Genomic DNA, 17,863 nt, shown 5'->3' on the forward strand with positions numbered 1-17,863 from the left:
GATGGGGATTTTGATAAGGGGGATAGTGAATAGAGGGGATATTGTGAGATTATTATATATTTTATATAGAGGATAGTCTTATTTATATATTTTATATATTTTATATATTTTATATATTTTATATATTTTATATATTTTATATATTTTATATATTTATATATTTTATATATTTTATATATATATTTTATATATTTTATATATTTTATAAATAAAAATAATCACAATTATTCAATTTAATAAAGAGGTCTGAAAATGTAGTATATATTTTTAATCCATATGTTAATATTTCCCTCTACAGAAAAAAAGATATATTTCACAAAATAACAAAACACAAAATAATTTATAGCTCATATGCAGATGGACTGTCGTATACTTTCTCGAGACTTTCCAACCGCACGAGTAACTAGATCCATAGATCTCCGCACCTTTCAGCCGCTTCGTTTACTCGTACACTGGTGGTATACTACACTGCACTTAGTCAGCTTCAAACATCCTATCACCAATACATCAACAAAAATACGAGATCTCTAGACTTGCAACAAAACCATCTTCATATTCCCCAATCCAAGTCCAAATAAACACTAGATTTCCCAGCTTCTCTAGCTTCACTTTACCTACCACTAATTTCGACTTACCTAGGCCTTGGTCGTCCCAGATATTCCACATAATCTTACAAGCAAAAACATACAGTAACCTTAAGATCTCTCTTCTCTTCTCTTCTCAACCTCTGATTAATCTATTGATTCCAGTTCTACCTACATACCTACATACCTACACACACAAATTCAACCTCAATTCCAAATCCTTTTCCACATCTTCACGGAAATACAATACCGAAATCTGTACGATAGATAGATATACAACAAACCCTTTCCATTTTCATTTTTCTTTCAAATACCTACCTACCTAAGATTACTGGGGTTCCAAACCATTCCTATCCGAACGCGCCCTTAAACTCTCTAGCTTGCTCTAACTCAATACTAATGAATCTCAGTCTTAAATACTCGTATAGTACGTAGCTAGGTATGTATGAGAATACGAGAAATTGTCGATATGCAACAAAATGTTCAAATGTTCAAATCTTTATAGGTATTCATTTTTCTAAGCCCTAACCTACCTCCCAAGCTGCCCAACTTTTCCTCTTTCGATCGGCCGGCCTATCGATTCCACCTACCTAGTTTAGACTTGCAGATGGTTTCAAATATTCTATACTAATCTAAGACTCAGCCATTCTAGTTACAAAGAGAAATACGAGAAATTGTAGATATGCAACAAATCCTCTTCTTACTCCCTCACCTCTCCTCACCTCACCTCACCTCTCCACTCCACTCCACTCCCTATTCCCCATTCCTTCATTTCTCAAACCTCAGATCAGATCTTTCAAACCCCCTCCTCTCCTCCTCTCAGCTTCTCCCCCCAATCTCTCCACCTCTTCACCTCTCAATTCTACACCAACTAACCTCAAGTCTCAAACATTCTAATCGGGGGTTTATATTTATTCATCCCTTTATCTATGATAAAAAGGCCTTAGCAATTCGTTAACTTTTCAGTAATTTGTAACTTTTAATAATAATTCTTATAATTTCAATTCTTTTAATAATATAAATAGATATTTCTAATTAAATTAAATTAATAATTATTTTGTATATTTTAAAATATCTTTATTTTTTATAAATAAAAAATTAGAAAAAATTGATCCTATTTATTAGGAAAATTTCATATCAAAAAAAAAAACTTAACGAATTACTAAAAAATTAACAAATTACTAAGGCCCCCTTATTAGTACAATAGGGGATGAAAGGAAATGTAACCCCCGATTACAAATTCTACAAATTCTACAAATTCTACACATTCTACACATTCTACACATTCTACACATTCTACACATTCTACACATTCTACACATTCTACACATTCTACACATTCTACACATTCTACACATTCTACACATTCTACACATTCTACACATTCTACACATTCTACACATTCTATAAAGCTTTCACAGAGATATCGAAACCCTCAAATATGCAATAAGATCTCTCCTCTCCTCTCCTCTCCCCCAACCTCTCTCCTCTCCAGATTCCTAACCCTACACTATACAATACTAAACAAAGGTTACTAAACCAACAAATCCCAATCCCAATCCCAACCATTTAAATATTCAAACCCCTTTCCATCTCATCTCATCTCATCCCACCCCATCTCATCCACCCCATCCCTTAATTACAACCCTCATCACAAACTCCCATCAACTCCTCCACCTCACCAGTTCACTAATTCACCAATTCACTAATTCACTAGTTCAATATCACTTACAACAACTACAACAACAACAACCACAACAATAACAGCAACAAAACCAACATTTCAAATCACCAAAACCAAGCATCAACACCTCAACTCAATTTTCTTTCCCAGATCCAAAAGCCAAGATCGTAAACCAAAGATCGTAAACCAAAGTTCATAGAAGGTGGAAGGTGGAAGATAGAAGATAGAAAGTAGAAGGTGGAAAGTAGTATTATTCGTTTGAGACTTTTGAAGTAGTTCTTGTCACTCATACCAATTCTTTTTTTGTTAAAGTAGGTAAATAGGGACTAGCGTCAAATGTAGGATAGGAGCACACAAGAATTAGAATTTTGAAGAAACAATTCCAATTTAAGAAATTAAGCACCCAGTTTCCTTAATACCAAGGGGATTGGTATCTACCTGATAAATCAAATTCGCATCTGAATCATATCGTAACATGATTCCCTACAAACGCATCTTCATTGATGACAATGACAATGACAATAACAAGACGAAAATAACAACCGCACCAAACCACCAAAGAACTTCCTTTCATCATCCATTTCATCACCTATTACCGCCATCATCGTTTCCCCTTTAACGCCATTCATCCATTCATCCATCATCACCTCATGCAAAGAAATAAGAATCAATAACCAAAAGTCAAAAACCATCAGATGCCCTCCTCCCCAATCCATTTTCCACTTCCTTTCTCTTTCCCAGCCTTCTCATGCCCTGTCTCTCTTTTTGATTAAGTATAAATACTCTCAGTCCAACTGTTAACCTGTAATCCCGTTTCCGCCATCGGTGCATCCTTCAAGAATTCCAAAGGCATCCAAACCAAATGTCCCTTAATCTGATCCAACTTCTGTCTGATTTCCTGTGGTGGGATCATACGATCATAGATATGACCTGAACGAATACCCTTGGGTGGAAGGAATTTATCATAATCATCAAAGGTTTTGACTATGGTTGGTCAGTAAAAGTGAAATTAGAGAAAAAGTAGCGGAGTAGTAAGCGTGAAATAGAGAAAGAAAATCAAGAGTAATTAACTCCAGAAAAAACAAAGAAAAAAAAAACATACCAAAATTATCCGGATCAGCATGAAACAACTGTCTAAACATTTGAGTATTCTTCGTCGCTCTACCAACCCACATATCCCAAAGTTCATCACTTAATGGATCCTCAACAAATCCATATGTCTCCCCCTCATCATGAATATCATTTGGAATATTGGGCGGTTGAGCATTTGGATCGTCATCTGCATCCAAATCTTGTGGTAGCAGTAAGCCCAAATGTTCACGCCAAAGATATTTTCTTAGCGTAGATGCATGATAACCTGCTTCGTATGGTTTTCCATCCATTGTACTCTGGACAGTTCTGGTGTCCGTCATGACGATTGAAAGTTCACTGTCATGAATACCTAATTGTGAACGATCGTTGAGATTCGAACTTCCGCAAATAACTGTTCTATCATCAACAATTAGAACTTTGCCATGGATATAAAGTTCTTCCTGAATCCAATTATCGGCTTCTCCCGCAAGATCACCTTCCCATGGTTCATCAACCAAGTTTGGTTGCATATGCATAGCATTTTTCGCCACACTGTCAGTACTATTTGGTTTATGATCCGTACCAGCTGCTTCTGCCTTTGCTTCGAATTTTCTCTTAGCATCAGTTCTTCTTTCTAAAGCTTCATCTCCAGAATCATCATGACGCATAGCATGTTCAAACTTATCCTTCAACTCATCATGCTTTTCAACTTCTTGAACTCCTTCCCCGTGAATACCAGAGTCCATAATTTCCTCTGCCTCTGCTCTCTGTACATCTTGGTACTTGACACCGGATTCTTCCTCTTGCTTTTTGACGGCTGGAGTAACATTCAAACGATCATAAGATCGTAGGTTGAAGAAAAAGATATGTTGCTCTGGTTCAACACCTTCCTTTCTAATTTGCTCGAATATCGAATGTTCACCTCGACAAATAGATTTGTACTGGTAATCCATGATCGCTCTCGTACCTGTCGCTGCATCATCTCTGAGATCACCAGCGAAACCTGGAATAGAAGGAATCAAAATGATGACTCGGAACTTTCTACCTTCTTTTCCAGCTCTGACAACAGCATCAACAATCGCTCTTCCAATAGTATTTCTAATTGGAGCTTGTTGATCACCCGTGGCAGTGATGAAGAATTGATTTTCGATATAAACATAATGTTGAGCGTTTCGAATCAGTTCACTATAAGCATTTTGAATGCTGTGTTCCACCAAAATACCACTGGACCAATCGGCGCTACTTCGAACAACTTGAGCGTGCACCGTTCCTTGCTGTCCTAATGATTTCGTACTCAGTGGTGTAAGTGGATGATTGACATAATCTCCAACTGGATGTTTTGGTCTTTGTACTCCAACCAAATCTTCATTCTCACCATCTCTACCTTCAAGAATCAACCAATCGAATCGCTCATCACGTTTATATTTGTCTCGTTTGACAAAATTCCATCTCAAAACAAAATGTTCCGCGATATCGTAAACGCAATCTCCGACAACACCCATAGCAACATCATGCCAAGGCATACGTCCATATTCAGCTTTTGATAATTCATTGGCTTTCCAATCTTTGACATCTTGAAAATCCATAACACGGTTGTTATTGAAATCTTGTCCTGGCCAAACTTCAGTTGCAATTCCTTCTGGATGTACATCGGCAAGAGGATGTTGATGATTATCCCATCTTCCAAAACATAAATCCAAACCACCAATAAATGCCAAATTGTAATCAATCACAATAAACTTTTCGTGATGAGCCCAGTAAAATGTCATATCAGCCGCATTTTCGAGAACGTTATGATCCGGATGTCGCATAATTTGAATATTTCCATATCCTGGAGTTCCTTCGGGACATAAAGCTTGAAGAGCATGTTTCGTATGTTCAGAATTACAAGTAAGAGCAGCCTGTTACAAAAAGTCAATCGAATAAATCTCGAAAAGTTCAATCGCAAAACATACCTCGACTTCTCGATAAACAATAACGAATATCTTCACTCCCGCTTCGGCCCTGCGCTTAAGAATTTGATCCAAACGCCATTGTTGATTATAATATGGAGGTCGGCGCATGAATAATTCGGGAGATAACCACCAATCTGCGATATATATGGTTTCCTTTGCCGCTTCGAGCGCAACTGATACAGCCCAGAAGTAATCGCGTCCATCCACATACCATTTGATATTATTTCCTGGTCTCTCTGGCGCAAACGATTCGAAACGATGAGATTCTGCGATTCTGGATCTTTTTTCATCTGTAATCTTTTCGTGTTCTTCGTCGTGACGATGATTTGGATTAAACTGTGTGAGGATTAGAATTTATTCGTAGATCAAAGGAAGAAGAGAAGCAGTAGCAGTAGTAGCAGAAGACGAATAAACACAAAAGAACCCAAAACCTACCAAATTTCCCAACTTGCCAATCTGATGTCTATATGCAATAGTCAATAAACAGCAAACATCAAACACCCAGCTTTCCCCCTCTCCCTCCCCCATTTGTCAACTTACTTCTTCTGAATCAACCCAACCTTCACATCATGCAACTTCGTATCATGCAACTTCTCTCTCAAACTCGCAAACGGATTCTTCATCTTCTCCTTCAATCCCGAAGGATTCGATCCGCCATCTGCAGGAGCAGCAGCTGACATATTGAGGAGTGCCGGGTGAGGTATCTATCTACCTAGTATCCGAATACTCGTAAAAGAGATAGATATGACTGTGTCGCTTGAATGGAGGTCGTGGGCCCGCACAGAAAGCTCAATACTTATACTTCTGTATGTACAGACAACAAGTCTGCGAATATCAAAGCCAGTCAAACAAAGTAAAGTAAAGAAACCTCAATATTCTCGACCAGCAGAAAGAAAAAAAACCTCTCCTCGGGTTAAGTTTCGAGTCAACAATTTCAATTCCTTTCTTTTTCTTGAAAATCGAATGAACGAACGAGGGGTTGGAATGGAATGGCGGGGCACAGAAAGATGAACCAAGCTCGGTACCTATTTTTCCCAGAGTAGCCTTATCAAGCTTTGCCTTGCTTAAGTCTTTGAAATGCGAATACGTCACTATCGTATGTACCTAGTACCACCACCAAACCCTGGATTTTAAGCTTAATTACCTAGTATCTGGCTGGATATTGTCATTATGGGATTGTCGTGTGATGAATAAATTATTATAATATTATAAGAATTTATACGATTTACTATATTTTAACTATTCTCACTATTTTAACTAATGTATCCGTATTTATTATATTTCCATCTTCTCTCTATTTTACTGATTCCCCTACATAAATAAGTCCATTTTATAATATCAAGAGTTTCCTATATAGATATCTACCTACCTAGGTATCTACAAGAATGCAAGTTTCTTTCACTTCCCACCTTCTACTGTTTTCACCCCAACGCACTCAAACGCACTCAATCCTCCACAACAACAACAACAACAACGGGCTGAAAACAGGGTGTATCGCCAAACAATGGCGTGGGTGAAAGCAGTCTGCCAAGAAGGACGTTCCCGCGAGACCCGAGACTCTCAGCCCACTGCTTTACTCGAGTACCTAGTATTAGATGCTTATATTCTCATAAGAACGGGATGAGGGATGGGATGGTTTTGCTGTTGGTTAGTTATGTTATATACTTCGTAATGATTAAAGTATACTTGTTATACGAGTATATCATCACGATATCAAGGAAACAAGATGTCTTTCTTGTGGTTGAGGTAATTAATATGTAATATAACATATAATATATCCCCTAGACCGCTAACTCAGAACTCCTCGTATATACAGGATTATATTAATCAATCAAATCATTAGGATTTAAAGAGATCTTATTATATTGAAACTTTTTTTTATAATAAATATCAACCAATTATAATTATAATAAAAATAAATAATATATTTATTATATTTCTATATAATCTTATATATATCTTCAATTTTTGAATAAATATTGAATTTTTGATTTGATATCTTATTATTATTTATCGTAGGTCATGAGCAGGTATATGGGTATAGAGTATATATAGAATATAAAAGGGATTAGACCAATATTAGTCTATTATAGGAAGCTGGCTCAATTTAACAACTAAAAAGCAATAAAAACACATAACATTTTGAAATCTGTATTGTAATATTGAATTTCTTATCCTATATTAAAAGGAAAAAAGCCTATATTATATACCTTTTCCATTCTATCCTAGCTTTTTGCTTTTATTTATCTCTTGTAGATCTCTTCCTAATTCGGTTATTCCTTCGAAATAAAGCTCCTTTTCTTATTCTTTATTAATAATCGTTTTCGGAATCTAATATAATTGTTTTCAGAAACTAATAATAATCATTTTCGGAAACTAAATACAATCGTTTTCGTATGGTCGCTTTTGGAAGCTTATAAGCAACAATTATATAATTAGTTATGTGATTCTATGAATCGCTCTTAGTATAATATATGAATATAGAACTGTATATATATATATAAAGATGTATTATTATTTTTTATATAAAAACAATAATCCCCTTTAATATATACCATCTTTATATAATATATATATATATATAAATATTAATCTTATTAAAAACCTTTTTATAGGAAAAAAATACCAATATCTTATATATATATTAGTCTTATTAAAAACCTACTTATAGGAAAAGAGTATTAATATTTTCATATAAATTATAATATTTTTAGTAATTATTATAATTTTGAATCATATCAATAAACCTTAATAATTTGATTCTTTCTAATGGTTTAATTAAACCATTAACTAATTGGTTTTCAATCGAAATCCAAATTAAATCTAAATACCCTTTATTTATAAGATCTCTTATATAATAATATTTAATATCAATATGTTTATTTCTATTGTGATATATAGAATTTTCAGATATAGCTTTAGCTGATATATTATTTGTATATAATAGGAATTTCTCTTGTTTATATTGATTTAATTCCTACAAAATATGCTTCAAATATATAGCTTCTCTAACAGCTAAATTTATAGAAATTAGTTCAGATTCTGTCATATTTTGTACTACAACAGATTATAGTTTAATTCTCCAATTTATTGGTTTATTAGTGAATAAAAATATATATCCATTAATAGATCTAACAAAGCTTTTATCTCCTATATAATTCGTATTATAATATCCTTTTATATAGTTTTTATAATTCTTTTTATATATTGTTTTTAAAGTTTTAATTCTCTTTAAATACCTAAATATTCTTTTTATAGTTATTAAATAATCTTTACTAGGATTAAATATATATCTTGCTAATTTTAATATAGAATAAACAATATTCCATTTAGTTCTTAAAACTAAATAGAGTAATTTCTCTATTGCTTTTTAAGCTTATTTTATTTTATCTAATTCAGCTTTATTTGGATTTATTTTAATATTATTTTTAGTGATTATAGGTGTGGCTATAGGGGTACAATCTTCCAGTTTTAGATTTTTTAGATATTTATCTATATATTCCTTTTAATATAATTTAATAGAATCTTTATTTAAATTTATTTGAATATTTAAATAGTCTTTTATTGAATTTAAATCTTTCAGATCTAAACAATTTTTAAGATTCTTTATAAAATCTTTAATTAGAATTTTGTTAAAGCCTACAATAACAATATCATCGATGAATATATTCAATATTAATTCCGAATATTTATTTATAAATATACATTCGTTTGATTTTATATTAATAAAATTTAATTTATTCAATATACTTTTTAGTATAATATACCATATTCTAGCAGATTGTTTTAATCTATATAGAGCTTTATTCAGCTTTAATATTATATCTTTATCTTGATATATTTCAGGGGTCTTGATGTATATATTTTTATTAATATCTCTCTGTATAAAAGCTAATACCATATCTATTTTATATATATACCACCCTTTATTTATAGTTAGTGTAAATATCAATTTCTAGGTTATTTGCTTTATTACACTAGCAAAAGTATTTAAATAATCTAATCTATATAGTTGTTCAAATCCTTTAGCTATGTATTTAGCTTTAAATTTGTTAGAATCAATGCAAGGTGACGACTAGTATAGAATATAGGTGTAGAACTAGAAATAAGACTTTTCATTAATTCCTTCGAAACCTTTTTCCTGAAACTATATATATGTGAAAACTTTTCGCTTTCGGACTAATAGTCGGTCTGATATCGATTTTATATCGTATTAATGTTTATAATAGAACCTTCTTTCTTAAGCTTTCATTCTTGAAAGCTTTAAAGTTATTTGATAATTAATTATTACTAGATCGATTCCTTTTCGAAACCTTATTAATTCTTATAGCAAACTAATTGTAATATCTATATCCTCATTTTATAAGATTCAATTCTTCTATAGCTTTAAAAAAGCTATATTGTAATACAAAAGTACTAAAAACTAATCCAATCTATAAACTCTAATCTATAGAATTCAATCTATAGAATCCAATTCATATTCGAATCTTTGAAAATCTTAAAAACCTTGAAAACCTCGAAAATCTTGAAAACCTTGAAAAATTCGAAAATTCGAAAAAAAGAGATTGCTTTGTTTTCAATAGGATAATAGTTTATGTTTGATATTTGTATTCAATATTCGTATTCGATATTTGTATTCGATATTCATATTCGATAGGATTTTGCCTTTCCCTTTTTTGGTTTTCGTTTTTGAAAGTATAATATATAAAATTAGAATTTGATAGTAATTTGCTGGCGAATAGCATTCCAAATCCTGAAAAAAAACAGAATTATATAAGCTAGCCGAATTAATACTCTTAAAATCTGAAAATCTTAAAACTCTTTAAATCTGAAAATCCTAAAACTTTAATATAAGAAAACTCTAAAAACAATAGAATTCTGTTAGCTTTTCAATAAATTTTTGAAAATATATAAAATCTATAAAATTAAAATAAACAGTATTTTTGATATTATATAGTATTTAAAATCATAAAAATAATAAAAATCCGGAATATCCAGAAAAGATCTGGTATCCCGAAAATTCTAAAAAAGCCTGAAAATCCTGAAAATCCTGAAAATAGTAAAGCTTTACAAGCTTCCTATTGATTTTCCAAAACCTAAAAAGAATTCTAAAGATAATGAAAATCCAGAATATCCAGAAAAAGTTTAATATCCCGAAATTTCTGGAAATACCTGAAAGCTCTCAAAAATAATCTTTTTGTATCTACCTATTAGAATAAAACAACTCCAGTAAAATATTGTTTTGTTTTTTATTAATAAATAAACTACTTAATATAATATTAACTATTTACAATTAATTTCAATTAATAAATACTTAAATTTACAAAATAACTAGTTAAATCCTTTTCTTTATATAATATTATACAGAAACTCTATCTTCTTGATAAAAATCTTATAAAATAACAAAACTTCAATCTTTCTATTAAATATAACAAAGCTTCAATCTTTTTACTAAATTCACAGAATTGAAAAATGCTTAAAGCAATTATTATCATTTTCAATAATATAAAATAAATATACTACTAACATCTTACAAACATTATCTAAAATAGAATTCACAATCACTTCACAAAAAAGATTATCTTTTTCTTTCCCATATTCTCTCTCTTCCTTTTATTCAATTATTTTATCTCATCTCAAAAGAATATTAACAATATATCACAAAAAAATAATATTATAAAAAATACCTTATAAGCATTTTGAAGAATTTAAATTATAAAAACATTTTCTTTTTCTTAGCTTTCTTTCAATTCAATCTAATAAAATAAAGATTATCTTGATTTAAATAATATCAATTATATGCCAATAATATATTATAGATATATCACAGCCTAAATAAGATCTAAAGCTTTTCAAGTTTTTGAAGTCCTTAAAACTATTTCCAAAAACTAATCAACAATTTACTCTAAAAAATTAAATGAAAAGAATTATTAAAATCAATACAAGATAACAATTAGTATAGAATATAGATATAAAACTAGAAATAAGATTTTTCATTAATTTCTTTGAAACCTTTTTCCTGAAGTTATATATATATAAAAACTCTTCGCTTCCGGACTAATAGTTGGCCCAATGTCGGTTCCATATCGTATCAATACCCGTAACAAAATTCAATATTATCATTAGATAAATATTTAATTTTATATACCCATTTAGTTTTTAATACATTTAATTCTTTAATATTATTATTATTCTTTTTAATAATATTCTATGTATTATTCTTTTCTAGGGTTTTTATTTTATAATTTATAGCTTTTTCCCAATTTTCTTTTTGATTAGAATTTATAGCTTGTGAATATGTTTCAGGAGTTATTAGATTTTTATTATAAGGTCTCTTTATTATTACTTTTTTATTAGTTTTTATACTGAAATATAATAATATATTCTTTTTATATTGATCGTTATCAATATTATTTAATTTAAATTTATAATCTTGATTTTCTAGCTTTATATATTGCAAATAAGCGAGATTATATATATCTAATTACGATTCTATCTTTCGTGTATGCTTGGATTGTCTAACAGGGATAGGCAAATTAGAATTAAATAGAATTTCAATTATTAATCTGCTTTTATTAATATTAGAACTATTTGAATCAAAATTTTTATTTAAATCTTTATATATATTATTATGTATATCTATCTCTTCTTTTTGATTTTCAATATTATTAGGGTTTTCATCAAATTTTTCTAATAGGTTCTTTTTAGTAAGATTATTTTTAATATTATTATTATAATATAGTATATCTTCTTTTATAATAAAATCATTAAAACTCATTATTTTATTCCTGTTAGGTATATAAAATAATAAATTCTTTGATGATTCAAATCCTATTAAAATTTCTTTTTCTGATTTATAATCAAGTTTATGATCTCTCTTTTCTTTATATTTTAGTATATATATAAGAGATTCTAGAATTTTAATATAATTTATATTAGGTTTTTTATTATATAATAGTTTAAAGGGTGAATTATTTATAGTTTTATTATAGTATCTGTTTTTAATATAAATTATACCCTTTAGTATATTAGGCCATAAAAATATTGGTAGATTTTTATCTTTTATAAATATTAATATTCTTTTTACTAAATATCTATTTAATTTTTTGGTTATTCTATTTTGGGAATAATGATAAGGATTTATATATTCTAGTATAATTCCTTTAGATTTAGTGAATAAATTTTATTGATTAGAATTAAATTCTTTTGTATTATTTAATCTTATTGCCTTTATTTTAATATTAAATTGATTATATATCAAATAAAATACTTTTTTTAGTATATTAAAAGTGTCTGATTTAAATTTTATAGAATATATTTATATACCTTGTGTAGCCTAATCAGTAAAAGTAATAAAATATTTTTCTCCTCTTAATCCTAGTGTTTTAAATGGTCTATAAATATCAGTACTAATTTTATCGAATTTGTTTAATTTCAAATTCGATAGGGATTTACTAATATTTTGAGTCATTTTGTTATATATATAGATTTTATAATAACTTAAATCTATTTTAGAATTCTTTAGATTTAATGTTTTTATAATATAATCTTTATTAATATAATTTAAACGCTTATACTATAAATCTAAATCTTTTAAATTCATATTATTAGATTCTTTTTTAGATTCAGATTCTTTTTTAGATTTATTTATTTGATTTATTTTAGAATCTTTATTATTATTATAAATAATATTCTTATTTTGATTTAATAAATCAAAATTTATATTATATTCTAAATAAAATGCATTATCAATCCATTTAGCATTCGCTTTTATATTAAGAGATTTATTCGAAAACTTATATATATTTCTAGGGGGTAGTATTTCGCTTGCCCAACCCTTTTTAGTGGCTTGTTTAGTACTTATTAATATTGATTTTAAATCTAATATATATTTGACTATTTGAATAAATATCGTTTTATTATTTATAATAATAGGAATATCCCTATGCCCTAATATTAATATAGATTTTCTATTAGCTATATTAGTGTATTTTAAAACTTTATATTCTGTATAATTTATAAATCAATCTTTATTTAAATAATAATACTCTGTAACTCCTGAATCTATAATAATATTGTTTTTAAACCAACTAATATGATTTGCTAGCATGATTATAATATTAGATTTATATTTAGAATTAGATACTATATCATAATCCACTAAAGAGGCCTGATTTATTTCAATATTAGAACTTTCTGTATAATTTTTGTTCTTTTTATTATAATTTTTATTATTTTTATTTTGATTTTGATTAATCTTTTTATTATTTTTATTAATCTTATTAGACTTTTTAAGTTTATTCAACTCTTTAATTACTTTATACAGTTTTTTATTTGATTTTTTACTATTTTTAAATGAGTTTTTAAATCTTTTATAGTTTTTATTATAAAGTTCTAAATGCTTTTTAAAGCACTTTTCCTCTAAATACCCCTTTTTATTACAAAAAGTACAATTTGGAATAGTATTTTGTAGTTTTATTACTCTATTAAACTTTATAGAACCTTTCATTCTAGATTTCTCAAATATTAATTCAGATATTAACTTATCTAAATCAATATTATTATTATTATTTAAGTTTTTCAAAAGTTTTTTAGTTTTTCTTAATTTAAATGAATTAAATGAATTGTTTAGATTATTAAATATAATCTATATTATATAAGTTTTTTGCAATTCAAATTTTAATTTTTTTAAATATATATAGAATAAAAGTATATAGTTTGTATATTTATCCATATTATTAAAATCATTATAATTTGATTCTATTAGCCTATTAAAATATCTCCCTATTATATCAAGAGAAGTTTCACCATAAATTTTATTTATAATATCCTAAAGCTTTATTGAATTAGTTTTATCCTTAAATCTATTAATTAAATCTATCGATATTATTGATTTTAGTGTAGCTAGAGCTTTTTTGGATTTATTTTTATATTCTTTCAATTTTTCGCTATATTTAAAATGAATCTTCTTTGAAATAAACGTATTATTGTTTTTAAAATAGTATTTTCTTTTAGAGCCTTTTTCTGAATTGTTTATATAGAGTATAAAACCATTAGTTTTTAAAAAAAGCTTAGATTTTTAATACCATTTTATATAATTAGATTAACTATTTAGTTTAGGACCAATATATTTGATTCCTTGATTTATATTCATTTTTATATATTTATTTTAGTATATATAAATATTTTATTATAGTGTAATAAATATTATAGAATCAGAATCTTTATATAGCTTTTATAAAGCTTTAATTCAAAAAATGATTTAATATTTAACTATCATTTTTTAATATAAACTTATATAAACCTTTATATATAAATCTATTCAAGTTAGGGCACCTTTATATAAGATATAATGCTATACGATCCATTATAAATAATGTATACATATATGTATAGCTTCTAGGGACCTAGTTTTATTTTTTAATTAGATTTAATCTTAGGGATATAAACAAAAGTAGACTAAAGGAATTAATATATTTAATATCTCTTATTATATTAATACAATTATATTGTAATATACATTATATTGCTAAATACAGAGATTTCTAGCGATTTTAGTTGATTGGTTTCTCTTTTCGCTAATCTGAATATTAAGTTGATATTTTAGTTTTCGATTTTAATAAGAATTAGATTTGTATTCGAATTTAGACCTTTTTTTATAATTGTGTTTTGAATATAGGTTGTATCACGGAATTCACCGTATAGTATAACCTTACAAGTACTAATTCTGGTACTCCTTCGGAGTACTTATTCCTATAATTACTAATACTATTTCATTCATTTTATTTATATGCTTTATATATTTAATTAAACGAATACCTCATTCGATTAGGGTATATAAAGCAGATATAATCATTAAGATTATACTTCAAGTCAATCTAATTTATTATCATTTTATATACTTATTCCCTAATCAAAGTGATTATTAGATATAACTATTACCTTCGTGATAATTATAAGTCTGGTTAGTATTTATATTATATCCTCATTATATATATATATCTTTTAATCATTTTAATTCAAATATATTCTCTTTTATACCTTTTTATAATTTTATTATATCAAAATCTAATTCCTCAAAAATTATTTAACTCGTTATCTATAAATACTAATTAAAATGGTTTTTAAATTTACAATACCTCTATATATCAAAAAATATCTGGAAGAATATCAAACCATCTGATTTCAAATCTATTCCAATCACTTCAATTAGTTTTAAAGAATTTTCAAAAAATAGAAAAACTTTTTACTAATTGATTTATATTTATAATAAAGATTAGTTTATTAAAGATTTACCTAAATTTATTATAATTATTGATTTTATAAGAAAATATAATTTGAATAATCAAATAAAGTATTTCTTTAATCTTAATATTTACAAATAATCTTAATAGAAAAATTTAAAAGAAGATATTAAGATAATTTTATTACTATCTTCTAAAAAGTCAATACTTAAGCCTATAAGGCCTAAAGCAATCACTTATTAAAATATCTTAATTAAATACTTTATATTTTAAGGAGAATACTAATATTAAAGAGATAAATATAATATTATATATAAATTGTATTAGAATATCTATAAATAGATTACGGAAATAATAGATATATCCTATTTTATAGAATTTACTCTTAAAAACAATAATATTAAAACCTTATTACTCAAAACGATTATTTAAAAGCTATAGAATAAACTTACACTTACTACAACAATTACAAAATCTATTATTGTTCAAAAATATTGAAATATTTTTTAATAAGCAATTATAAATTGAATTGATTTAATTAAATAGTATAATGAATAAACCAGAGCTTATACAATAATAAAATCGTATTATATTAAAATAAAAAATGATTTAGTAATTATTAATTTCCTATAAGCTATAGGAATACATATACTTTTTATTTGAATGAATATTATATTTATTTAGATTGAGATTAATAATCAATTCGGAATTCCTAATTACTTTTTGAAACAATTCAAGAATATCTTTAATAACTTAATTTATTAGAATTCTTTAATTCCTAAAAGCAAAAATATATTCTCGATTATCAATTCTAAATCTAAACAGAATCCTGATAATTTATAAGAAAAGTAAAGTAATGTTTAGAAAAGAGATTTCAAAAGAGTAAGTAATTGATATGAATATTTTTATAAATCAAAATCCGATTAGAAAAATAAAAAAGCAGATAGAAATTACTATCTTAAGATATACTAAATAATAAAATTTGTATTTACCAGAAAATGTAATTTTTGGAATCTGATTTTATTAATAGAAAAGGAATATAATAATATACAAGAAAGAATTAAGAATAATTGATAATTGAATATATATAAAATATAAGAATAAAAAGAATAAATCAATTCAAAAAATAATAATTTTCAATCCTATGATTTGTAAGATTTTAAATTAAGAATAATTATCTATCTTATTCAAAATTCTATTAATTATAGGATTTATACTACTACTTCTAATTCACTCTATCAATTTTCTGATAGTATTATATTAGATAGTAATAATATAATATATTTCATTAATAATATTAATCTTCTTGATAGATATAAATATATACCTTTATTAATATTAGATTATATTGAAATAGGAATATCAAAAATATAAATTGTTGAATAAGATATTTATACAATTAAGAATATCCTTTAAAGATTTCAAGGTTCAAAAGATGATCTGGTTCTTTTTAATATTATATATATTCCTGGATTTTATATTAATATTGTTTCAGAAATAAAGCTTTTAGATACTGAAATATGGTTTTTAGGAATAGACTTTATATTATAAAAAGATAATCTTAAGAATAATTATATTATTACTTATTATACTTATAAAAATAATCTTTTGTTTTTAGAATATAAATCACTTTTTTTTTATTTAATTAATCTGAATATAATATCTATAAATCCAAATCTTTTAATATATTCTATACTCAATTTCAATATCAAAAAACTATTTTATTAATCAAAAAATCTATTTAAATCTCAAAAGGATTCTATATAACTTTAGTATAAATAATTAGAATATTTGAATAAAAAAACTCTTGAATATCTTATTTTCTTAATAAGGAATATAAAGATTAAAGAACTCTTTAGAATTAAATGTATTGATTATTTATATATATATGTAAAGTAAATAATATTATAAGCTTCTAATAAATCCCGATTACTATATCCCTTCTACAAAATATAATAGAATTTATTTGATTTTCTATATATATATATAAAAGCATTCTAGTTTCTAATTATCAAAGATATATTTAATAAGAAGATTTTTAGTTTTTTATTATATCAAAAAACTTATTTTGAAATATTTGATATAATCTAAAACTTTTTTGTTTGAGTATTTAGAAAGTATAATTTCTTAGTAATCTGTATTAAGTAGGATAATAATATTTCAGTTATTGATATTATAGGAAATACTGTATTCGAAAATTGGATTAAAACCGAAAATATAGAACTTGAATTATTCTCACTAAATATATATAAATCAAATAGTAAATCGGAATAAGTAAAACAAAAGATAATTATTAAATAGATTAAAATACAGATCTCTGTAGGT

At 26.4% G+C, this 17,863-nt stretch overlaps 1 protein-coding gene across 1 annotated transcript; it reads right to left on the reverse strand.

Annotated features, from left to right (window-relative positions):
* Nucleotides 1-2,678: 2,678 nt before the first annotated feature.
* EAE98_008477 (uncharacterized protein) lies at nt 2,679-6,324 on the reverse strand. The gene is made up of 5 exons (XM_038956100.1): nt 5,835-6,324; nt 5,730-5,757; nt 5,295-5,630; nt 3,371-5,240; nt 2,679-3,252 (listed from the first exon to the last, which is right to left on the reverse strand). Exons 1-5 carry the CDS (start codon nt 5,972-5,974, stop codon nt 3,038-3,040), a joined length of 2,589 nt encoding a protein of 862 aa, XP_038807559.1. The 5' UTR covers nt 5,975-6,324; the 3' UTR covers nt 2,679-3,037.
* Nucleotides 6,325-17,863: the final 11,539 nt, after the last annotated feature.

This window comes from Botrytis deweyae, assembly GCF_014898535.1.
Source record: "Botrytis deweyae strain B1 chromosome Unknown BDEW_022, whole genome shotgun sequence".
Taxonomy (NCBI): domain Eukaryota; kingdom Fungi; phylum Ascomycota; class Leotiomycetes; order Helotiales; family Sclerotiniaceae; genus Botrytis; species Botrytis deweyae.

Excerpts from the sequence above, each read along its gene's own strand:
- EAE98_008477 (XM_038956100.1), bottom strand. The coding sequence starts at position 5,974 with ATGTCAGCTGCTGCTCCTGCAGATGGCGGATCGAATCCTTCGGGATTG. Across the intron at positions 5,631-5,729 it reads TTGGCAAGTTGGGAAATTTG|TTTAATCCAAATCATCGTCA; the intron begins GTAGGTTTTGGG and ends ATCCTCACACAG. Across the intron at positions 3,253-3,370 it reads TGCTGATCCGGATAATTTTG|TCAAAACCTTTGATGATTAT; the intron begins GTATGTTTTTTT and ends GACCAACCATAG.